At 41.0% G+C, this 25,459-nt stretch overlaps 1 protein-coding gene across 1 annotated transcript in view; it reads left to right on the top strand.

Annotated features, from left to right (window-relative positions):
* The first annotated feature begins 922 nt into the window (after window positions 1-922).
* The window catches only part of OLAH (oleoyl-ACP hydrolase), a 28,189-nt gene continuing 3,652 nt past the window's right edge, over window positions 923-25,459 (top strand). The window contains exons 1-6 of the mRNA XM_046680053.1: window positions 923-1,446; window positions 9,753-9,925; window positions 11,833-11,963; window positions 19,527-19,665; window positions 21,679-21,778; window positions 22,479-22,642. Coding sequence (XP_046536009.1) covers window positions 9,894-9,925; window positions 11,833-11,963; window positions 19,527-19,665; window positions 21,679-21,778; window positions 22,479-22,642 — 566 coding nt within the window. The 5' untranslated portion in view covers window positions 923-1,446; window positions 9,753-9,893. The remainder of the gene's footprint in view (window positions 1,447-9,752; window positions 9,926-11,832; window positions 11,964-19,526; window positions 19,666-21,678; window positions 21,779-22,478; window positions 22,643-25,459) is intronic.

Raw genomic sequence — 25,459 nt, 5'->3', positions numbered from 1 at the left:
TATGCATTCCTATGTTCATTGCAGCATTATTTACAATAGTCAAGATATGGAAACAACCTAAGTATCCATCAATAGGTGATTGGATAAAGTAGATATGGTATAAATACACAGCGGAATACTACTCAGCCATAAGAAAGAACAAAAGTTTGCCATTTGGAACAACATGGATGGACCTTGAGGGTATTATGCTAAGTGAAATAAGTCAGAACAAGAAAGACAAGTACAGTATTACTTCACTCATATGTGGAGTCTAAAAACAAAAGAAAACACACCACAAAACTCACAGATACAGAGAACAGATTCGTGGTTACCAGAGGGGAAAGGGGTTTGGAGGGTACACGAATGGAGTGGAGGGGATCAACAGTAGGGTGATGGATTGTAACTGGACTTTTGGAGGTGACACTTTGTAGTGTGTACAGATGTCTAATTATAATGTACACCTGCAATTTTGAACTCCATCAGGTAAATTACTTATCTCCAATTCATTAAGGTTTTATCCTGAGGTTTTATCTTGTTCTTACCTTTGGAACATATTCCTGCATTTCTTCATTTTGCTTGACTCTGTGTATTTGTTTTTATACAGTAGATCAAACAACCACCCACCCCCGTCTTGAAGGTGTGGCCTCATGTAGAAGATGAACTGTGTTGTTCAATTCTGCCTCAGTTCTTGGTTGTCTCTCAAAACTTTGTGTTTGTCCAAGCAGCATATTTTATTTTTAATAACTCATACTATCAAGGGTGTGCCGAGACCTGTCAGCATCCCAAAGGGGAAGATCTCAACACCTAGATTCAGGCTGACTGGAAGCCAGATCCTCAGGCATCAGCTTTACAAAATACACAAATATATACTGTTCTGCAGACTGCAAGCTTAAGCCCCATTAGTCATCAAGGCAATCTGGAGGCATTCCCTGAGTGGCAGTTGCAGAAATCAGTGCTCCAGAAGACTGCATAAACTCTTTCCTGGGGGCAGCAGTGAGCTGGATCAGGGCAGAGGGAGAGGACCAAGATGGTGTCCACAGCCTACTTTCTAGAGAGAAGCTCCTAGGCCACTAAATATGTATAAAACCTGAAGCCTGCCCCTTAAGTCAAAGCTCCAGGAAAGGCAGAGGCCTCCTCCACAGAAAGACTTGGGTGTGTGCTCTGGTCTGTGCAGTGCCCTGGGGGTGACAGCCTACCAAGAACTGTATCTCAGATGGCTACAGTGCCATTGAGCCCAGAAACGCAAGCTCTACGTAGGTGATCAAGCAGTGTCCGCTGTGTGGCAGCCAAAAAAAACAGATGGTATAAAGGTCCCTCCAGGAGACACCAGTGCTCAGGGTCACGCAGAGGGAGAGCAGGAAGAAAGGTGCCAGCCCGACTCTGACTTTGAGAGTGTTCCAGCAGGCTCCTGAATGTGCGTGTTAAGTTAGATACCTGCCCCGCCAGCTGAGGACTTAACATAAGCAGGTAAGCCTTGTTCACCTAAGTCTGGGTAATCAGCTGCCTCTGAGCTGAGCGCTGGGGTGAGTCTCAGCCAGAGCTGTTTATGAGCAGCTTCTCAGATGGCTGCTTCTGTGGGTCTTGGGACATGAGCCCTGTTGGTTTTCAAAGCCAGATGTTCTGGGGGCTTGTCTCTCAAATGTGCATCCTCAAAACTGGGATGCTCGAGGTGGGGTCTGAACCCCTTCCTTCTCAGGGAGAAGCTCCGGGTCTGAGTTCCTTCCCAGTTGTGCCTTGCTGTGCTGGGGAGTGGGGTTTATCACAACATTGTGTCCCAGCCTCTCGTACTTGCCTCAATGAGGTTTTCTTTTCGTTTGCCCACTGTGTACTTGTCACTCAGCCAGGCTTTTGCTTCTTTTTTCTTTTTTGAGGAAGATTAGCACTGAGTTAACATCTGCCACCAATCCCCCTCTTTTTGCTGAGGAAGACTGACCCTGAGCCAACATCTGTGCCCGTCTTCCTCTACTTTATATGTGGGATGCCTACCACAGCATGGCTTGCCAAGCGGTGCCATGTCTGCACCCGGGATCCCAACCAGCGAACCCGGGTCACCGAAGCAGAACATGTGAACTTAACCGCTGCATCACCTGGCCAGCCCCAGGCTTTTGTTTTTTTTAAGAAGAAATTGTTCCATATGCAGTTGTGGACTCAGTGTGTCCGTGGGAGGAGGTGAGTTTGGGATGTTCCTACCTTGCCATCTTGAATAGAACCCAACTCACAGCATTTTGATTTCAGCACTGATCACACGCTGTCATAAAAACCTGTTTTCTTATCCATGCCGAGCCTCCTAACAAGACTATGAACACCTAGAAGCAGAAATCTACACTTTTTATCTGTCTCTGTATCTCCCACCATTGTCGTTCTAGTACGGATGGGTGAATAGATGGATGAATAATACATTCAACTAATGACTCACAAATAGAAGTCTATTATTAAGACTTTAGTTGAGCCCTATGATATAAAAGTAGGAATAACTTATTACCAGAATGAACTAGAAATCATTGGATTTTTTTCCTCATTTGGAAATGATACCTGCTCACTAAAGACCATTTAGGAAATTTTCCTAAGTAGGAAAATTAAAAGTCATTTATGGTTCCATGCCCAAAGAAAAAATATGTTGCAATTTTGGTGAATTTCTTTCTAATCAAAAGGACTATAGCTAACATTTGAGACTCACAAATTCTCACAATAACCGAGCATGGCACAGAGAGATTCTGTGTCCCAGAGCTCATTGAATGGTAGAGCCAGGATATGGCCCCAGACACACTGGATTCAAAGCACACACTAGATCCTTTCTATTCATACTAAACTATAGCTATACAGATTTTTTTGCATTGAGGAAAATGTATTTTGATTATGCTTAATTTATTTTATTTTACGCCTTTCATGGGGTGATTTTTACTGGTTTACCTAAGTTCCTTTCGTTATTGCACATAATCTATAAAACAACAATGAAAATTGTTTACACTAGTGAAATCCACTATGAGAGCCATCTGGATGCCCATTCCTAGCTACTGCTCAACATCTTTGCTCCATGGCCATATTGCCTTAAAGGTAATAGGCAATTTGCAAGTATCTCAGAAGGAGACTTCTTGACCAAGACACAAATAAATTATGCAACACGAAAACCATCCCACAGAGAATTTTGTGACTTCCTGTTCAAACTGCTGGATGCATAGGTTTCTCACTATTGCCATTTCAGGCATAGGAAGCGATGCCTGAAGTCGTTCTCAGAAGACGTGAAAGTCAACATATTCTTCAATTCAGAGAAGTGGTAACCGAATCTGGTCCTGTATTTCTACCTCTTGCGAAAAGCAGCTTCCTTCATTCTGATATCTATCAAGGAAGAAAAGTGTAGGACTCAGTGAGCAATTTGACTGACCGTGGATTTTATATTTAGCAGGAATAACTGTTAGAAATCAGTGGCTCCTTAATTTTTAAGGTTCATAAATTCAGGTTTCTGGATGTATTTAATCAAGATGAGTGACTATAAAGATCAAATTCTTTCATGACTTAAAATCTAGGCATATAAGCACGACTGATTCCTTTCATTAACATTATTAGCATATATATACTTAGAAAGAGGTAGAGAGGGAAGAAGGAAGAGAGGAGAGCAAGGAGGAGGAGGAGAGGAAGGAGAGGCGGGAAGGGAGGAAAGGAGAGGGGAGAGAGAGAGAAGAGACCGGTAAGGTAGACCTTTAGGAAAAGCTCCTGGGAAATAGGAGCCTGCTGGCTGTTTGAGAAAGCACTAGAATGGCCCCTACCTCTTAGTTAAGTCAGAGACAGATAGACACCCATGGCCCTAAGGAAGGAATAATCCTTTTCTAACTTAAGGCAAGCTGCTCTCCCGATAATCCTTACTTTGTGTCACTGCTAGTAGAGAAAGAAGTGGAGACATTTTTATAGGGTCCAAGAAACCTCCTAGAAGGAGAGGGCAGGCTCCATCTTTTTGAAGTTCAACATTATTAGAACTTCTTTGACAGGCAAGAAAGGACACCAAGAAACTCCAAAGGGAAATGCAGTGATGGGGCAAGGGTGAGGCCATACTGTGCTGTAATGGTGGTGAAGGTAGACTAGCCCATCCCAGAGCTTCTAGAGGTTGGAAGTAACCTGTGGCCCTGCCATTTTGGTCTTGCAGGTGTGTTCCACGATGGACTAATGAGTCATCATCTTGGGAGCTTGCACTGGGCACCATTGTGACCTTTGCTGAAATCAGAGAGTATCTCAGACTATAGGGTCAGTTTTCTAATGGGAAGCACTGTTAAAAAGCTGGGGTTGGGCTGGCCCGGTGGCGCAGCAGTTAAGTTCACACGTTCTGATTTGGTGGCCCGGGGTTTGCCAGTTTGGATCCTGGGTGCAGACATGGCACTGCTCGGCATGCCATGCTGTGGTAGGTGTCCCACATATAAAGTAGAGGAAGATGGGCACGGATGTGAGCTCAGGGCCAGTCTTCCTCAGCAAAAAAGGGGAGGATTGGCAGCAGTTAGCTCAGGGCTAATCTTCCTCAAAATAAATAAATAAATAAATAAAATATTTTTTTTAAAAAAAGCTGGGGTCATTCACTGAACTTTCTAGAAGTAGGAGTTGAGTGGGAGCAAGGAGAGGAGGCAGCAGGGGAGGGAGAAGGGCTTTCTACGAGCACAAAGAAGCAAAATTAGAGAAAAGGAAGCTACAGACCAGAGAAAGTACGGGCAGTTAGAGCAGTGACATTCCAAATCCTGGGAATGGTGCAAGCACCCCCATCTTCTGTGCCCCAGTTTTTCTCCCCGTCAAGCATCTCCTACTTTCTTTTTGCAGCACTGCATTGGGACCCCAGGAGGAAGTATGGGGGTAGAAACGTACCCCGAGGAGAGGAAGCCAAGTACAGGCACGTAGCATACCATTTTCCAACTTGCAAAGTTGCGAACCCAAGGGCTGTTCACAGACATTCTCCACTGATCTCACCCCAAACCTACGAGGCAGTTAAGGAAATGCAGGCCCACGGAGGTGTGTGGTTTGCCCAGGGCCACACCGTGGCTGAGTTTCTAGAAGTTAGCGCGGACTCTTTCCACACACTGCAGTAGTGTCTGCCTTTCATGAGAAGTCTGCTAAGGAACGCTGCTGGTGAATCTTTCAAGAGGCTCTGGTCCAGAGTCTGATAAGAGTACTTTGAAGTCACATTACTGGGATCTCAAATCTCCTAAGAATTATTAATAGCAAGAGCTATATGTTACTCGCTGTCAATGGACCTGTTTGGGTAGGGTGTGTACGCAGGCTTATCTGACAGCCTGTTGACCTCTACTTCTACTGCGCTGTCCACAGGCAGAGGAGGGTCTGTGTGGGGCAAAGGGATGGTGTGCAAAATCCCACATCCCTGTAAATTCCTTGGCCTGAACTGTCTACATCTGGGAGTCATTAATCTGAAGTGACCTCATCTTCACGGACGCCGGCTCTGCTCTTCACTGCTGTAAGCACTGCTCTTTCCTCTGTAGGTTTGGCAGCGACTTCAGCCAAGGGAAAGACTTCTGAGTGCTCTCTCTGTACTGCCAAGGCAAAGAGCTAGGGGCCAGGGACGCAGCCAGAATGGATCAGGAAGTGCCTTCCCCCAGCCCTCAGGGCCATCTGCAGACAAGTGCGAGTCTTGGGCAACCTGAGTGGTGTTGGAGAGAAAGGTTAAGATGTGGTCAGAGTCAAGAGGAGGGTACAAGCAGAGAGTGATGAAGCGTAGGTTCTGAGAGCGTTAGCCAATCGTTCCAGGTGTCTGTAACATTACCACTCAACTCTTTCAAAAAATTGCCAGCATTTTGATTAAGGAATAGCTGCTCATAGAGAAGCTAGAGATTTTAAAATCTCCCCATAAAGTGGCATCTGTAGCTGACTTTGGAGTCACTCATCCAGCACCTTCCTACTGCGCTTGCGTTTCTACTTGCCGTCCAGTACATGGGGCACATGCTGCTGCAAAGCGGCCCCTACCTGAGGGGCCCCCTTGCTTTGGCCTTCTACTTTCCTGGCCTCCTCACCCAAGCTTCCTTGGCAGCTTCTCTTTCTCTGCCTGCCCTTAAATCTCAGGGCTCTGTCTTAGCCCATTTTCTTGTCACTGTTTTTTTTTTTTTTTGGTGAGGAAGATTAGCCCTGAGCTAACATCTGGGCCCATCTTCCTCTATTTTTTATGCGGGTCACCACAACAGCATGGCTGACGAGTGGTGTAGGTCCCTGCTCAGGATCTGAACTCCCAACCCTGGGCCTCCAAAGTGGAGTGTGCCAAACTTAACCACTACCCCACCAGGCCAGCCCCTCTTGTCACTCTTAACTTGAAAACCCCCAGCTCTCAGTGAGTCCACAGGTTGGGGGAGGGGGTGTCCATAACCCCCACTCCCTGAAATGGCACTGGGCACTAATACAACAAATAGGCATGGGCATTTCTTCCAGGAAATGAGTTTTGGAGGAGTCTCTGGCCTCCTTCTCTGGCTCCACTCCCAGTTAAGAACACTGCTCTCCGTTCTCTCCCAGCTCTTCTCATTCCATCCCTCAGCTTCAACTTCCCCTCAGTGCAGACACCCACCAAGTCTACTCCCAGACACTCTCCTGAGATCCAGATCCCAATGCCCAAATACTTTCTGAAAATCTTCCCTCGGAGGCCTCACAGGTACCTCAAACTTAACAATTCAATCTAAACACATCACCTGCCCCCCAAATGCACTCCTCTTGCGTTTCATTTGAGTAAATGACATCGTCATGCACCCAGGTGCCCAAGCGAGAAAGCTGGGCGTCATCCTGATTCCTCCCCCGCCACACTCCCCATATCTAGTAAATCGCCAATTCCTATTGACTCCAGGGTCTGTAGCTGTGGAATCCAGCCCCTTAGCACAATGAGGGGATGCATTAGGGTTTAAGAGCGCAGCTTCTGGAGCCAGACTGCTTGGGTCTGCTCCCTTCCAACACGTGCCTTTTAGTCAGTCAGTTAACCTCTCTGTGCCTTAGTTTTTTCATCTTCAAAATGCAGATGATAATAATACCTTCATGGTTTTTATGAAGAGCACCTACATAATTGTGAAAATTAAAAGACTTAATACCTATTAAAACATAGAACAATGACTGGCCCTTAGTAAGTCTTCTGGAAGTGTTCGCTGATATTATGATTAGGCCAGGTCACCATCCTTTCTCTGTTAGATGATTACAATCACCTCCTAATTTTCTCTTTGTCACTACCTTGTAGCCAGAGCCATCATTCCGAAAGGCAATTCTGGTCATTGTACCTTTCAATGGATCTCACTGTTCTTAAGATCAAGTCCAAAATCCCTCACATGGCTTGCTTACAAGGTCATCACCCTACTTACCTCCTGGCTTTTTCTCTTCCCACCTGCTCCCCATGCTCCGCCTTCCAGCCATATTTAACTTCCTTTGTTTCCCAGTTGACCACATCCCATCTCTCCGCTGGGCACACGCTGTTCTCTCTGCCTTGTTCTCAAGTCACTCTATTCTCCTCGTCTATTTCCCTTTGCCTGGCAGGTAGCTAGTCATCTTTCCGAGATTGTTTCCTCAGGGCCAACTCTAGGACCTGGCAGTAAGTATTTGACATTTGAAATCATTTTAAAATACTAAGAGTAATATCTTCTTAGGTACATCTCATATGCACAGCATATAGCTGGATTATTTTTTAATCCAATCTGATGATTTTGCTTTGTACATAGAGAATTTAGCCCATTGATATGTAATATAAAACAACACCACTATCTTTGGTGTTTAAGTCTGCCATCTTGTATTGCGTATTCTCTCTGTTTTACCTTTTTCTTTACTTTTCTCTCTTTTCTTTGTGACTGACTAAACATTCCTCTCTTCCAGGATGGGTGACTTATGGTATGTTGTTCTGTTCTTTTAAGGACTTGCTTTACAAATTAAAACTTGCGTATTTCTTAAAGTCCAAATTTAATGAAACCTCAAAGATAGTATAAGGACCTTCTTGTACATGCTCCTGACTTACACCTTATTTTTGTCTGGCATTTTAATTCCATATATATTTTAGGGTCCCCTAGACATTACAATTACTATTTTATGTAATCAATGTTTATTTATATTTGCTTACATATTTATCACCGTCTTTGTTTTTCATCCCTTCTTGCATCTCAGATCTTCCATCTGCAGTCATTTACTTTCTGCTGAAAGTATTTCCCTTAAAATTTCATTTAGAGAGTGTCTTCTGATGACAAACTTAGTTTCTACTTGTCTGAAATGTCTTTATTTTACCCCGTTTCTTAAAAGCTGTTTCGCGAATTCTAATTTGGCAATTTTTCTTTTGGCACTTGAAGATATCATCATACTCTCTTCTAGCTTTCCGTCAATCTAACCGCAGTTCCTTCCAAGATAATAAGATAATAATTCATCCCCATTTCCTCACCGTCCTGGCTGCTTTTAATATTTGTCTTTTATATTTATTTCTTTGTTTTACAGTTTCATTATAATGCACCCATATGGTAGCTTGCTTTCTTTTTAATCTATTCTGCTTGGCATTTGCTGGGCATCTTTTATCTTTGGACTAGTGTCATGCATCATTTCTAGAAAACTCTAAGCCATTACCTTGTGAATATTCCTTCTACCTGATTCCCTCTCTTATCTCCTCTGGGTCTCCAGTCAAATAGATGCTTCTAGTGGTTTTCTCTTGAGGGCGGAATCATTACAGTTTTTACCTGGGATAACTCTAATGTTGAGATATTACCTGAGACCTTGATCATGGGCCTTCAGGAAATAAATCTGAATAAATACATTTGAATAAATTGAATAAATGTTTACTTCTCCCAAGTATAACTGATCCCAAGATGTGCCAAGTCAAAAATAAAATGACATCAGAAAGAAGGGTTTTAGCTATTTCAATTAGAAAGAGCTGGAGGAATTAGCCTAATTTTATTGAAGCTTTGCAGCACTCAATAACGGCCTTCAGTTGTAAGCACTGAAAATACGTTTCCCGCCTATGACCTGCCTATTTTCCTGGGTAGAAGAGTCATCTTTTAGGGCACCTTATGTCATTACCTAAGACGGACAGACTCCCACAGAAGTCCGAGAACGCCTAACGTACTTTCCAGGTGGTTCTTCTGAGGGTTTACGATGGCTCTGATCCATTATTTCTTAGAAAAGGCTCTGAGAGACAAAAGGATCTGACACCTCAGTGAACCTTCCTGCTCTATTTAAACAAGTCTTTCTGTTCCTCCAAGGGCCTTGCACTGCACCGTAGGTGGAGGGATCGGCCTGGGCTCCTAGGAGCCCTTCTGGGATTCACAGCTGAGTAGACTGGGGTTTTGACGTGATTACTGCTTGGGCTTCAAGGAACTCCCAGGAAGTAAAGAGATCAAAGCCTCTAGAAAGGACAGAACTTCTGGTCATTGTTTTTCTTCTCTTTTCTGAATATTTGCAACTTGCAAAGCTGGAAGTTTGGCACAGTAGTGAAGTCTTTTTTAGACACTCTAACTCTTCCTTAAGATTTAAGGGAGAACAACTTTATAAATATCTAGAAAACCAAGACATTCACATTTTAAAAACAGACATCTCCTCTTACCCCAATTTTCTAGTAGGTATTGAGAGTTTTCTGCATGCATATTGAGTGTTTGCCTGCAGGATTGTTCAGTTGCTATTGTTTAGAAATGTGGCGTCTTTGTCTTTCTGTAGATTAGCTGGAAGTTTGGCTCATGGAAGTACTTACTGGTCACTGAATATGAACTGAGGCAGGCGACTCCTTATTCTTGGACTGCATCATTTATGTTGCTTCTAATCTATTTCTTCCTCTTCTTTTTTTTTTTTAACAGGAGTTGGAGCAGTAAAAAGAAATCTGGTCACTGCTGTGTGTGCACAAGGCTGATCAGAGGTTTTATACCCAAAGAGGTACTGAATTCGGCATTGGCCAACAAGTTGCTGTGACCAGCAACTTCGCACCATCTTCTCACAGCATGGAGAGAAAAGACAAAGCTGGGATGGCCAGGTACGTCATTCTGTGTGCAACCTGGTTCTTCCTCCACCCCTCATGTCCCACTACTCTGCCTCTGGAGGTTGCTTTGTCAGATTGAAAGGGGCTTCTCACAGAAGCCTCATTGGGTGGCGATTGCCCCTGGTGCAAGGTGTTGTAAATGGCACTAACCACTCAGTATGTAAAATGCCACTGATTTGGTGGTGACTTTAAAGTGAAATTGTAAATCCATGACTTGGCTGAAGCACTCGTGTGGATTAGGAGAGGTGAAGGAGAGGTTCAATTTAAGCACCAACAGGGAAAAGAAGTTCTTGTCCCTGCCTCTCTAACCCACAGCTTCCCAGGTCTGCTCTCCACTCCCTGCTGCTTAGTGGTCCACTTGTATATTGATGCTGAGAATATGAGGAAAGGGTTCAGTCAGAAAGCAGCTTTTAGGATTTGTGTTCTAATTCCTGATTTGTCACTAACTGTCTCAGTGACCTTGCGCAAGTGACTTACCACCTCAGAGTCTCAGTTTCTTCAACTGTCAAATAAGCAATAATAGGTAACATTTATTTTTGTTGAGTGTGTGCCTAAAACCATGCAAAGCATTTTTAACACATTTAATCAAAGTGCAGGCAAGACTTTATTATGTTACAGATGAAGACATTGAGACTAAAGTCCTCGAGTCATTTGCCTAATGTCATATCAACAGGGGTGCAGCCACGACTTGGATCAGACGGGATTGGGCCTCTGTCTCCACAGTCAGAGTCACTAGGTTCTAATAGTGGATTAAATGATTTCTCTCTGATCCCTCTCAACTCTAAAGTTTTAGAATTCTATTATGTAACTCAAAAATGAAGAGGGGGGAGAGAAAGAGAGGGCAAGTTCAACTGGAAGGCTTCTGCCTGGAGGATTGGCTGCACTCGGCAAGGTCAGTTCTGAATTGGTCTTTGATTCCTTCTCTAGGCTGAGAGAAGAAGTTGGATGGATGGGGAGATAGGCAAGAACCCAAGAGTGAGAGCAGTTCTGCTCAGCCGCAATGGGCACTACCCTCCCAGGCTCTCCCTTCTCATGGGATCTTCGCCATGGGTTCACGTGCAGTGTAGGCCTCCCATCAGTGTGGGTTCCAAGGACCCACCGAGACTGACATTGCTCTAAATAAGTGAAAGGCAGTTCCTACCTCCATCCTCACTGGAAGTAGATGGTTTGTATCTTGAAACTAATGATCAAAGTTTCCGCACCGAATTTTGTATTCATAACTTCTTATTATTTTTCTTAAAGAACTTCCCCACTCCCACAAATTACACAGGATTCAGGAACTGCAAAACCCACTCTTGTCCTAACACATTTTTTTGCGAATTAGAATGCAAATAATTTAAAATAGATTGAAGTAGGGATTCTTGACTTTTAAAATATGGAACTGCTTTAAAGAAATGTTGAATTCAAATAAGTTTTCTAGACTCTTCAATAGACTAAAAAAAAAGAGGTTCAGAAAAGTCACTCATTTGCTATGCAGTTTTCACCAAACTGTGGTAGTCTCTAGTGAAGATTTTTGCACTTCTAAAAAAATGACTCTGGCGGCTGGCCCAGTGGAGTAGTGGTTAAGTTCGCGTGATCCACTTTGGCAGCCTGGGGTTCACAGGCCTGGATCCCAGGCACGGACCTAGCATCACTCGTCAAGCCATGCTGTGGCGGCATCCCACATAAAACAGAGGAAGACTAGCACAGATGTTAGCTCAGGGACAATCTTCCTCACATACACACACAAAAACCCATAACAGCCTTTCTGGGCCTTTCTTATTGGAAAAATTGGCAATCACTTTATATTTGAACATATCCTCCTTATAATTAACACAGATTTCCATTAAAATACACCTAATTCAGTTTGTCCAGGTTAATTGATGTATGTAATGTTAAATGTATTTGAATTTTCTCCCTAGGAATGCAAAAGTTGTGAACTGCTTATACCAAAACCCTGGTGCAATTTTTAGGCTGATTTGTTTTCCCTGGGCAGGAGGTGGTTCCAACTATTTTGCCAAGTGGGGACAAAAGATTCATAATTCACTGGAAGGTATGTTAATTTTCATCACCATCTAAGCAATTTATAAGATCAGATGATCTGCACATATAGGAATTTGAAGCACAGTAAAGATTTCCCTTATTGGTAGATAATTAATAATAATAGGCATTCAAGATTGGTCTTCAATAAGGTGATTTTTATATTTCTCAAGTAAGAAATTCTGTTGCTTTTATTTTGTTACTATTAGAGCTTGAAGGACTTTTTAGGAGATGGCATTCAAACCCTACAACTTGTTTTTAATGTAATTATTGGTTGAACTGAATCTGCTATCTTGCAATGGTTTTCTATTTGTCGCATCTGTGATTTGTTGCATTTTGCCTGTTTTCTCCTTTAATTTCGAATTAATGGAGTATTTAAAAAAATATTCTGTGTATCTCCACTATTGCCTTATTAGCCATATATTTTTGTTTTACTGTTTTAGTGGTCGTTCTGGGATTTATCATACTGATCTTTAACTTATAGTCCATCTTCAAATGTTATTCTCAGTTAAATTTATTCCTAAGCATTTTATTGTTTTTGATGCTATTGCAAATGGGATTGTTTTCTTTATTTCTTTTTCAGACAGTATGTTGTTAGCGTACAGAAATGCAAATGAGGGGCCAGCCTGGTGGTGTAGTGGTTAAGTTTGGTGCATTCCGCTTTGGCGGCCCAGATTCGCAGGTTTGGATCCCAGGTGTGGACCTACACCACTCATCTGCCATGCTGTGGCAGCAACCCACATGCAAAAAAATGGAGGAAGATTAGCAACAGATGTTAGCACAGGGCAAATCTTCCTCAGCAAAAAAAAAAAAAAAAAGAAATGCAACTGATTTTTGGATGTTGATTTTGTGCCCTGCAACTTGACTGAATTCAGTTATTATTTCTAACAGTTTTGGGGTGGATTCTTTAGGGTTTTCTACATATAAGACCATGTCATCTGCAAAAGAGACAACTTTACTTCTTCCTTTCCAAGTTCAATGCCTCTTATTTCATTTTCCTGCCTCATTGCTCTGGTTAGGACTTCAGTACCATGTTGAAAAGAAGTGGCGAGAGTGAGCATCCTCATTTTGTTCCTGATCTCAGAGAAAACGCATTCAGCTTTTCACCATTGAGCTTGATGTTAGCTGGCAGCTTGTCATAGGTGGCCTTTATTATGTTGAGGAACACTCCTTCTATACCTAATTTGTTGAGAGTCTCCATCATGAAAGGCTGTCAAATGTTATTTAAACATCTCTTGAGATGATCACATGATTTTTATCCTTCATTCTGTGAATGTGGTGTATCAAATTTACTCATTTGTATATGATGAACCATCATTGCATCCCAGGATAAATCCCCCTTGATCACAGTTTATGATGCTTTTAACATGCTGTTCTATTTCATGTAAAATTTAAGAACCATACAACAGCATACTCCCATTCCCCTCCTGTCCTTTTGCTGTTGTTAATCTACAATAAATTTTTATTATTCTTGCTTTGAATAGTTACATTTTAAAAATTAGAGAATGAGAAAAGCATCTTTTATATTTACCCACATTTCTATCATTTTTAGCACTTTCTTTCTTTGCATAGTCTGAGTTTCTATCTGGAATCATTTTCCTTCAGCCTGAAGGAAACATTTTTATAGCACATGTCTGCTGGCAACAAATTCTCAAAGAAGACTGAAATTGTCTTTATTTTGCTTTCACTTTTGAAAGATTTATATGGGTCTACAATTCTAGGTTGAAATTTTTTTCCTTCATCATTCTAAAGGTGACATTCCATTGTCTTCTGACCTGCATTCTATGAGAAGTGAACAATATTTATTAACTATATATGCAATTGTCTTTTTTTACTCTAGCTGATTTTAAGGCTGTCTCTTTAGCACTTTTATAAATTATGATGTGCTTTGGTGTGCTTATCATGCTTGGGATTCATTGAGTTTTCTGAATCTGTGCATTTACAACTGTTATTAAATTTGGAAATTTTTCAGCCATTGTATCTTCAAAAATGTCTTTCTGCATCTCCCCTTTCTCTGTTTCCTGGATCCTTATTAAATATTTGTTATTCCACTTGATATTGTCCAACAGATCAATGCAACTTTGTTCAATTTTTTAAGCCCCTTTTCTCTCTGTGCTTCTGTTTGAATCTATTACCCTGTCTTTCCTAGGATCTTTCTTGTTGGCAAATTATAAACTTGACATTTCTCTCACAGCCTTGTGAAACTAAACACCATTCTTCTTCTTAGTAATTTCCTGTTTCTATTTCCTTAATCTCTCTCTTTTTTTTTTTAAAGATTGTCACCTGAGCTAACATCTGTTGCCAATCTTCTTTCTTTTTCTTCTTCTTCGTCTCCCCAAAGCTCCCCAGTACATAGTTGTATATTTTAGTTGTAGGTCCTTCTGGTTGTGGCATGTGGGACGCTGCCTCAGCATGGCCTGATGAGCAGTGCCATGTCTGCGCCCAGGATCTGAAGCGGCAACACCCTGGGCTGCAGAAGCAGAGCGTGGGAACTTAACCACTCAGCCACAGGGCGGCCCCTCCTTAATCTCTTGATATGAATAGTTTAAGAATAAGTCAGATGCCTTGCAGAAGAAAGCACTGTGCTTCTTGTCTCAAGAGACCGTAGCTTCTTAATTTCTGGCTGCCTTTGCAGCGCTGTGTTACAATTCTTATCTCGGTAGCCCCGTGGGAATTCAAAAAAGCTCTGCTGGGTTCCGGGCCTCTTAGAAGTAGCCCTCAGCCTCGGGTCTCGAACTCTTGACCTGTGCCAAATAATTGACACATCTCCATAGTGGAAAAGAGGCTGGAAGAATTTCAGTTCACTTTTCTAGAGTTCTCGTCTCTCCAGGCAAATCCTAGTTGCCTCAGCAGCTCAGGGCTTCAAACAGATTGTGTGTGTGTGTGTGTGTGTGTGTATTTTATTCAGTTTATCTGTTCGTTCAGTGAGAGAGTTGGTCTGCTGCAAGATACTGCTTAGTCACCGGAAGTATTAAAGCTGGTTAAACAGAGTAAGTTAACAAACCATAGTGTCCTAACCATTTGCCTTTCCAGTATTACCACTTTGATATATTTGCTTCTGATTTTTTTTTAACTTTTGATAGGATAAGGTCTCCATTAAATTTTTATTTTAAATACAGCTTTAAAAAAATAGTTTTAGATTTATAGAAAAGCTAAAAATAGTACAGTTCTTCTATACCCCTCAGCGAGTTTCCCCAATTATTAACGTCTTACATGAGCACAGGACATTTGTCACAAATAAGGAACCAACACTGCCACGTGACTATTAACTAAACTCCGCAGTTTTTCCAGATTTCACTCGTTTTTTCCCTAATGTCCTTTTTCTGCCCATCCAGGATACCACATTACTTAGTGGGCCTATCTCCTTAGCCTTCTAAGTCTGCGGTGGTTTCTCAGACTTTCCTTCATCTTCTGGCTGAGGTCGTGTTTGCAGGTTTCTCCACTGTAAAGTTACTTTTCGTCCCTTTTCATACCCTACTCCTTGGAAGAAAATCACTCAAGGGATAGGGCACTAACCTCCATCTCCTTGAGGAGGGAGTAGCTGCATAAATTATTTGAAGTTCTATTTCAGATATTTTTAAGAGAAAAACCATTTGGCATTCTTATCCTTTCTAATCCCATTTCCTTCCCTTCTATTAGATGATTTATACGATACAGGGTCACCTGCCTTTCTTTGTTTAAGTTTGGCAGGTTAGATGGACGACCTTAAATTAAATAGGAAAGTAGGTCAAATAGGAAATCTCATAAAATTCTGTGTTGACTCGCAGTCTTACATAACGAGAGTTTTCTCAGTTGTAGAGTGAGATGCCTGGCCTGTGCCTATTTCCCAAGCTCTCTTCAGCTCCAACAGTCTCCATTTCCCAGGAGCCAACAGCCTTCCTGTTCGGTCTTTTTGAACCTCAGTTCTAGGCATTTCACCTACAGCTATATTCCCCAAAGTACGTGAACGTGGATGAACAGGGCTCTTCACATTATAGTATTGTTTTTAGTGGCAAAACAAACAAACAGTAACCCCAAAAAAGCCCTGGAAAAACACCAGCATTTTTGCCCTCAGGCCTCCAAGAGACATTGCCCATTTCCAATGTACCCTTCTTCCCAGGAAATGCTCCCTTCCCAACACTACCTCTCTGTTCCCCTCAGGCCTTCCAAGCCCCTTTATTCCCCTTTCCACTTTCACCAGGACTCTGACACGAGGTCTCAAAAAAATCCATTCATTAGAAGAGAGTCCTGTTATTAACATATCAATATAGTTTTAGAAACTCCTGGAACTATTTTCATACGAGGTTTTTAATGAACAGCTGACAGTCCAATATAGACAATTAAAGGCTGCTCCTTTAAACAAATTTTTAAATCGTTGATATATAAAAATATATAAAGAATAATACCACACACGTAACCACGCTTGCTGCTATCCTGAAAGAATAAAACATTACAATTGAAGTCTCCATGTACGCTTCCCCAATTGTATCCACTCTCTTCTCTCTTGGCCTCCTCAAATAGAAGCAAGATATAGTATCATTTCACGTATTTCTAACTTTATGTAAATGTATCATATTGTAAACATTCCTCTGAAAGTTGCTTTTTTCTCCTCTATTTTTTGACATTCATCCTGTGGATATGTGTACCCTACTTCACTGACTTTTAACTGTTATATAGTAGTTGTGTGCCTATAACACAATTTATGTATCTGTTCTTCTCTTTATAGGCATTAAGGTCTTTTTCATTGTTTTGCTTTTATTAACAATGCTTCTATGGGCAGTCTTATGTATGTGTTCTTACATGCATGGGTATGAGAATCTACATATAGGAGTGGAATTTCTGAGTGGTGGATTATGAATGTCTTCAACTATAGGAAATATTGACAAATTGTTCTCAAAAAAAATGGCAATGATTTACACTGCCAAAGCAGTATATGAAAATTCTTATTGCTCTATATCCTTGACAATATTGTTTTTGCTAAAGTTTGTGATTATTTGCCAGTCTATGCACGAAATTATTCTGATTTTGTTTTTTCCCCAGTTTTATTGAGATGTAATTAACATGTAACATTGTATAAGTTTAAGGTGAACAACATAATTATTTATGGACATATCGTGAAATGATCACCACGATAAGTTTAGTTAACACCCATCACCTCATATAGTTAAAAAAATTTTTCCTGTGATAACTTTTAAGATTTACTCTCTTAGCTACTTTCAAATAGAGAACACAGCACTGTTAACTATGGTCATCTTGCTGTAGATTAGATCCCCAGAACTTATTCATAGTAATCAAAACAGTATGGTACTGGCATAAAATCAGTCATAGATCAATGGAACAGAATAGAAAGCCTAGAAATAAACTCACACATTTATGGCTAATTAATTTATGAGAAAGGAGCCAAGAATATACAATGGGGAAAGGACAGTCTCTTCAATATATAGTGTTGGGAAAATTGGACAGCCACATGCATAAGAATGAAACTAGACCACTGTCTTATACCATAGACAAAAATCAACTCAAAATGGTTTAAAGACTTGAATGTAAGACCTGAAACCATAAAACTCCTACAAGAAAACATAGGCAGTAAGCCCATGGACGTTGGCCTTGGCAATGATTGTTTTTAAACTGACACCAAAACCAAACATAAAACAATGGGACTACATCAAATTAAAAAGCTTCTGCACAGCAAAGGAAATGATCAGCAAAATGAAAAAGCTAGGCATGGAATGGGAAAAAAAATTTGCCAATCATATATCTGATAAGGGGTTAATACCTAAATAAATAAAGAACTTATACAACTCACTAGCAAAAAAAGAAACAATCCAATTTAAAAATGGGCAGAAATCTAAAGAGACATATTCCCAAAGAAGACACACAGATGGCCAACAGGTACGTGAAAAGATGCTCAACATCAATGATCATCAGGGAAATGCAAATCAAACCCCCAATAAGACATCACTGCACACCTGTCAGAATGCCTGTTCTCCAAAAGGCAAGAAAGAAGTGTTGGTGAGGATGTGGAGAAAAAGGACCCCTTTGTGCACTGTGGTGGGAATGTAAATTGGTGCAGTCACTATAGAAAACAGTATGGAGGTTCCTCAAAAAATTAAAAATAGAACTATCATATGATACAACAATTCCACTTATGGGTATATATCCAAAGGAAACAAAATTGCTATCTCGAAGAGATATCCGCACTTCCATGTTCATTGCAGCATTATTTACAACAGCCAAGATATGGAAACAACCTAAGAGTCCATCAATGGATGAATGGATAAAGAAAATGTGGTGTGTATATGTAAACAATGGAATATTATTCAGCCACAAAAAGAAGGAAATGTTGCCGTTTCCAACAACATGTATGGACTTTGAGGGTATTACGCTAAGTAGAAATAAAGCAGAGAAAGACAAATACTATACGACCTCACTAATGTGTGGAATCCAAAAAAAACCGAACTCATAGAAACAGGGAACAGAGGTGAGGGGGAGGGGAAAATGAGTGTGGTCAAAAGATACAAATTCCAGTTATAAGATAAATTCTTCTGATTTTAAATTGAATAGCCCTTATTATAAGTGAGACTGGGCATCTTTTCATATATGTATTACTATATGTTTTCTTTCCTGAGTTTCTTGTTAGTATCTTATGCCCACTTTTCCATTTGTCGTCTTTTTATTGACATGTAGAAATTCTTTTTCTATTCTGGACTCTAATTTTTTGTAGGTTTTGTGGGTTGCAAATGTCTTTTTCAGTTTGTGCCACCTCTTCTTTTTTCATGTGTTGTCTTTTGATTCACAGAAGGTTTAAATTTTTATAGAGTCAAGTCAATAACTCTTCTCTAAAGTTTGTACTTTTTATGGCTTGCTTTAAAAGTATGCCCTAACACTAAGTCACAAAGTTATTTGCTTATGTTTTCTTCTATCAGTTCTTAAGTATTTTGTCATATTTCAGCTAGAATTGACTTTTGCACATGCATGGTGTGACCTAGGTATCCAATTTTATTTATTCCACAGGAATAGCCAATTGACTTGGCAACATTTATCAAGAGGTCTAAATTTCACCCACCGATTTTAAATGTCAGCTCAGCTATAAATTGAGTTTCCGCATGCATGTGGTCTACTTCTGGGCTCTGTATTCTGTTCCATTGGTCTATTTGGTCCACTTCCTCTCTTGTGGATTTAAGGCACTCCAATGCCTTGTCTGCTGACCACCTAGGCCACCCTTGAAATCTGATGTTTTATTTTCCTGACATAGGTAATGGGCGTCTGAGCAGCCACTCATTGGCAGATGCTCACTGCTTGAATTTTCAGTTCCCTTTCATTTTTTTCCTTCCGGGTGTTCCCTCTCCTTTATTGTGAGCCCCATTATGCATACGTGTGGTTCATCTAGTATTTCTAGGTGTTTTGTAGTTGGAGAGTATTTTTCAGATATTTAGTCTGCTATATTTTTCGCTATTGCTCTTTTTACCAGCAAATTTGAAAACTTTTCTCTCCCTGGATTTGACCATTATTATTCATTTCTTTGACATTGTTCACGTCATGTTAGTAGAAGCCCTTTCACAACACCCCAGTGCTAACTGTGGTTTGCCATCCCCAGTGCACTCCATAAGGCTTGCGGGAAGAGAAAGTCGATCTGAAGAACCTTTTGCAAGTGACATCCATGAGGTCGTTGATGAAATTGCTGGTGCTCTGCTGCCGGTCCTCCAGGATAAGCCATTTGCATTTCTTGGCCACAGGTATTTGAAATCTGTTTTAAAACACATTTGAGGGAGTCTCTTCAATGACACATCTATGGTTAACGTTTTCCTTTGTGTCCTGTGAGAGGCAGACCTTTCGTTTTGATTACATTTCTTCATCACTGCTTGAAGGAGTAACTGATTAAATATGGGGATAGCTGTTCTCAAAGAAGAAAGTCAGTTTGAAAGAAAATGTCAACAGAGACCACAAAGATAGAAAGGCCAGATGGGGTGATTAACTGAAATCTTTAAGGAGTATGTAAATCCTGGGCGCCTCTTGACATCTTCTCTTTAGGAAATAGTTCCAGCACGTTGGGTAATTATGACAAGTCACAACTCTTATAATTGGCCAGTTTGTACAGGAATTACACCTTTTTTCCTTTTAGGCAGAAACTGAAGATTTGTAAAAAATCAAGATTCTAGCAGCAACTTATATCCCATTTATTTTTAAAATTAAAAAATTACATAAATAGTATGTTTCTTAAGCTAGGCTGTATAATTTTAAGGTTAGGTCATGAAGCCTGGCGTTTTGACTGCCTCTTACTCAATTTGACCATGGGCAAATTACTTAGGTTTCTGAATTAGTTCTTTCCTCTGTAAAGCTGGAATAATAATCATTCCTACTTATGAGGATTAAATGAATAATGATCACAAATTACTTGGTATATGGTAAGGACTCAATAAATTTTGTCCACTATATTATCTAACATTTACATAAATGGTCAAGCAAAAAATGAAAAATAAAGTATCCATTAACCTAGATAATATTTTAAAATTTTGATGTGGTTCCATATTATTTTTAAATGATGAGGTCCTGTTTCACATTTTTTCCTGACTTTTTTCACTTACTATTGCTGTGGAAATTTTTGACTGCTGTAAGAATACACTGCTTCATGACTTGTTTTTATCAAATTCCTTTTGTGGACACAAGAGTTACTTCAATGTTTCTCTGTTATAAAAACACTTTAATGAACATTTTTGTAGACAATCTCGTATACATCACTTACACATTTCTTAGGATGAATTTCCAGAATTTAAGTGATATGCACGTTGTTAAAGCTCTTGATATGTATTTACAAATTACCTGCAATTTACACTCCATCGGCAATGAACATAGGACTGAGTTTCCTTTTCTTTTCTCCCCTAAGATATTTACAAAAAATCATCTATGGCAGTATTGTTTACAAAATATCTACATAACGTCTACAGCAGTTCACACACTTTTTGGTGCCAGCCATACTTCAATACTTTCATAGAGGACCTTAAAGAGCTTTTGTTTATGCGGGATAAATCTTGCCAACATTTACCATATTAGAAATGAAAACTAAGAAATCTAAAGATATTTAAATTATCTTAAAATAGCATTCATAAACCCATTATATGTTGACATAAATAATACATTTTTATGTAAAAGACTTTATTTTCAAAAAAAAAAGAAGAGTGGCATTATTTCACACTTTTGCAAACCTGTTTAACGTCCGGCTTAATAGAAAGCAGGCAGATTCTCATTTCTGCTTCTGCATTCAAACTGTGGCAATATCCCATGTCACACAGGCCTCTGGAAAACTCAACCATGCACTCATGAAAGAAAAAGGCAAATAATGATTTAGTATTATCCTGAAAATAGCTTTAACCTCATAGACTACCTGAAAAGGTCTCAGGAATTCCAGGGAGTTCCAGACTATACTTTGAGAACTGCTGGTATATACTATCAATTCAGAGAGACATATATCTTTAAGGGAGAAAAGGAAATTTAAATTAATGTCAACACATTATGGAAATCAGTACCATATCTTCGTTTGAATTACTTAAGATGTTTTGAAACAGTTTTGATGCTGATATAAATCATGGAAGATATACCTTTCACAAATAAATTAGAGTTACTATTCAACCAATGTTTTATCTTTTGACGATTTCATGATCATTGCTGTGGGTGCCTTGTTGTTATCGACTTTTGATGGATTCTCATGAGTTTTGTTGGACACTTATCATGTTTTTCTTTCCCAAATTTAGTATGGGATCCTATATTGCTTTTATGACTGCACTGCAGCTAAAAGAAAAACATAAGCTAGAGCCAGCGCATTTGTTTGTGTCGAGTGTAGCGCCTCCTCATGTAAGTAATTTCCTTTTCCTTAGGGAGGGTGATGGAGAGGAGGGAAATGTGAGGAGAAAATCAAGTTATTTTCCTATCTGGCGAATTTTTCCCCAGCAGGGGATGATGGCAGGGATACTTCGGGCTCATGGAAAGACCGTCCAATCTCTTTCAACACCAACGTCTCTCCTTTTCTCTGAAATGAGCTTTAACTGTTTTCCGGTCAGTGCTTGCAATGTCCCTGCCATCTCTGAGCCGGTATTGACCATAAGTGCTTTTTCTTTCATCCTGAGTCAGCTGGGAACGTAGTCAACTCTCAGCAAAGCAACTGGATCAGATCCAGGGAAGAATCCTTGAAATCTCCGAAGGGGACAGTGATGTCAACATTTTGGAACCACCTTGGCTTTTAGAGCTGGTGCTGCTGTTCCCACTGCCCTTGTGCTCTCCCTTTGCCATCCAGAGAAAGGCTCTCATTGATCTGGGCCTCCAAGGCAAGAGTGGCATTTTGGTGGCATTATGACGCTGGAATTACTAGTGAAGTTTCATCTCCCTGCTTTCAAAAAGAAATAGGTCTCCCCTGACACCTGCACATAAAGAAGTCCCCCGCCCCGGCCCCGAACCTTGATTTGATGACTTTTCCCTTAGATAGGTAGCTCTCAGTTTATGAGTAAGTGTGTTATATGAAATATCAGGCTTACACTGTTAACGTTTCAAATCAAAGGCCCGGCTTCACATTCCTGAAGAAAACGAATTGTCAGAAGAAAGAATTGCCTGCCTCCTTAAGGACTATGGAGGCACTCCCAAGGATTTTATTTATGACAAGGAACTTTTGCGAGAATATACAACCAAAGTGCTAGCAGATGCACGCATTTTTAGAAGTTACGTGTAAGTAACCGAGACAAGTGGGTTTTTTGAAAAAATAATTATCTATAGGAAAATGTAGATTCGGAGTCCTCCGAGGCTGCTTGCACAGGCGGACAACATTCTAAGAGTTTGATTTCACTTACTTTGGGGTCACCTGTGATATTTTTACTGCCTTAGAATGGAGCCTGGGCACAGAAATTGTGTCCCTAAAGGATGAATAGAGTATATTTTTCTTTAAAAAATATATATGCATACGCATGTATGTGTGAGTGGATGGTTCAACGTGTATGTTTTATCACATAGATCTCTGTTGCATTAATTAATGCCAAAGCATTCTCACCTTCTTAGAGGGGTCAGCAGAAGGAGATCCTACTTGGTAAGCGTGTAGGTGAACCGGGGCAAGGAGGACTGTCTGCTTCTTTGTGAATTTTGTCCCAGAACTCATGGAAAATGTCATGGAGCTCCATGGCGCCTGACCAATCCTTTCTCTCCTGAGATGTCTGTACTGACACTTGATTCTTCTGACAGGTCTAAAGTCCTAACCTTCTGTAAAGCCTTCCCCAAGAAGCTAACCTAGAAATGGCTCTTCCTAGTCTAACTTCCCCATAGTGCTATTGTGGGGCCGGCCTTTGGCCCTTAGTCCCCATTATCCACTGTCATGCATTCCTTCTCTTTTGCCTGGGCTTTTTCTCCTCCGTGTAAGTTCCTAGAAGGCAGATACTCGAGCCTGTGTTTCTTTTATTTCCTCCACAAAGCCTGGAACTGGACATAGAGCCACTATGGGCAGTGCTTGTGGTTACAAGTTTGCACAAATAGCTACAAAAAGTGGAGCAGACTTGAAGCACCTTGAGAACAGACAATCCTGTTCATTTCTGACACGTCCCTCCATTCACTGCCCACCTCCCATCCATCACAACGTCCACCATCCATCTCCTGGAGGCCCCACATCTATGCATGTGTCTCCATTTCTACCCCAACCATCTTGGCCCATGTGTGGCTCTCACAGGGCTCAGCTGTCTGTGTTCCCGGTTTAGCTCAGGGTCAGAATCAAAGAAATAGCAGTCTGACATGCCCCTCCCCAAATGAAAAAACAATCCAAATCAGGGTGGACCTTCAATAAAATAGCATCTGCAAAGCTGGTTTTTAATAATTAAGTCTTGCACAATGGTTAAACATGCCACTTACCAGGATCAAAACCCTCTGCCTATGGCTGACTAGTTATGAAATTCAGAACGAGTTTCTTTCGCAATGTGCATCTCACCAGTCAGAGGAAGTCACTTCCTCCAGGTGTTGTGGTGAGGATGAAATGAGGTCATGCTTAGTAGACAGTTCAGCACAGAACAAACAAACTTGCAACAAGCAAGTTTTAAAAACAAAATACAACAGAAAACTCACTACCGAAGGCTCCTGTTGTGACTTTGTTGAGTGAGCACTGGTTAAGTAGAGCCCTGGGTGTCGGATCATGAGCCTGGGTTCAACAGGAGACCACAGAGAAATTGAAATAGAGAAGCTTATTACTCGTGGGCCCTGGAGGAGGTTCATGGCGCACCTTGATGGGCCACGCGGGAAGGTCAAGGCTGGATGCAGGCAGAGAGTGAGGCAGGACACGTACACATGCCTTTATTAGAGTGTTCGAGTGGAGTGCTTTGAGGTTCCTGGGCTAAGGCCGGATTGGCCAATTCAAACCAAAAAAGGTGGGATTTTGGTAAGCTTTTCAGGGGTCTTATCAAAGAGTTACACAAGGTGAAGGTTCTGGAAGGCAGGAGAGATTGCTTATCACAGGGCGGTTGGGGGAGTCATACCAGGAACTTCCGTTTATTGGTCACTCTGGGCTGTCACCTGGGACATGCACTCTCGAGAGGGCTGATGTCAATTCAAGTCCCTGCAGGCCACTTGGCCGCAGTGTGGATGCCAAGGTGGCAATATTAGAGTAGCTTAGCTAAACTCTCAACAGCTCTCAAAAAAACCTCCCCACATCCAGAAATAAAAGATAAATCACTCACAAGGACATTCCATTTGGAGAACATAAAACCCTTAATTATTCTCACTCTCTCCCCAGGGAATCAAATCACCATAGCTACCCACAACTGTGAGCTTTCTCTCTCCAAATTCCAAAAATTCTGCTCAAACCCTGCTCTCTGGATTCTTCTCCTCTCTTCGCTCCTGCTCCTTCCACCTTCTCAGTCTGTTCTTCTCTCTTCATCCCTCCATAGCTCTGAGCTTTTTCCAACACAAGTGATAGCAGGCCTCTGGAGTGTCTCTCAGATCTCTTCTTTCCCATCACCTTCTACCAAGGCTCAGAGCCTGGGGGCCACAAGGAAAATCTGTGACAGGTGGCAGAGCTTTGATGTTCCCAACTCACTCAGGCTGTCCTCATCTCTTGCCTGGACTATTGTGCTGATTTCTCCTCTCCTCTGGGACCCTGACTACACACACACGCTAGGGTCTTTGATATTGTCTCATGGCTCTTTGGTGTTCCTTTTTTTAACTTTTTTTTCCTTTGCATTTAGTTTGGATAATTCCTGTTGACCATTCTTGAAGTTCACTGATTCTTTCCCCAGTTGTGTCAAGTCCACTGAGGAGCCTGTCAAAGGAATTCCTCATAGTTGTTGCTGCTTATTTCTAGAATTTCCTTTTGTCCCTTTCTTATGGTTTTCATCTCTCTAATGAACATCCCCATTTGTTCATGCATGTTGTCCACCTTTTCCATTAAATCCTTTGACATCTCATTACAGGTATTTTAAAGTCCCTGATAGCTCCAACATCTGGGTCTTATCTGAGTCTGATTCTTTTGATTGCTTTACCTCTTGACAATGGGTTATTTAGTTCTTGCTTTCT

Source organism: Equus quagga, chromosome 12 (genome assembly GCF_021613505.1).
Source record: "Equus quagga isolate Etosha38 chromosome 12, UCLA_HA_Equagga_1.0, whole genome shotgun sequence".
Taxonomy (NCBI): domain Eukaryota; kingdom Metazoa; phylum Chordata; class Mammalia; order Perissodactyla; family Equidae; genus Equus; species Equus quagga.
Note: the sequence above shows the minus strand (reverse complement) of the source record. Positions and strands in the feature narration are given on the sequence as shown.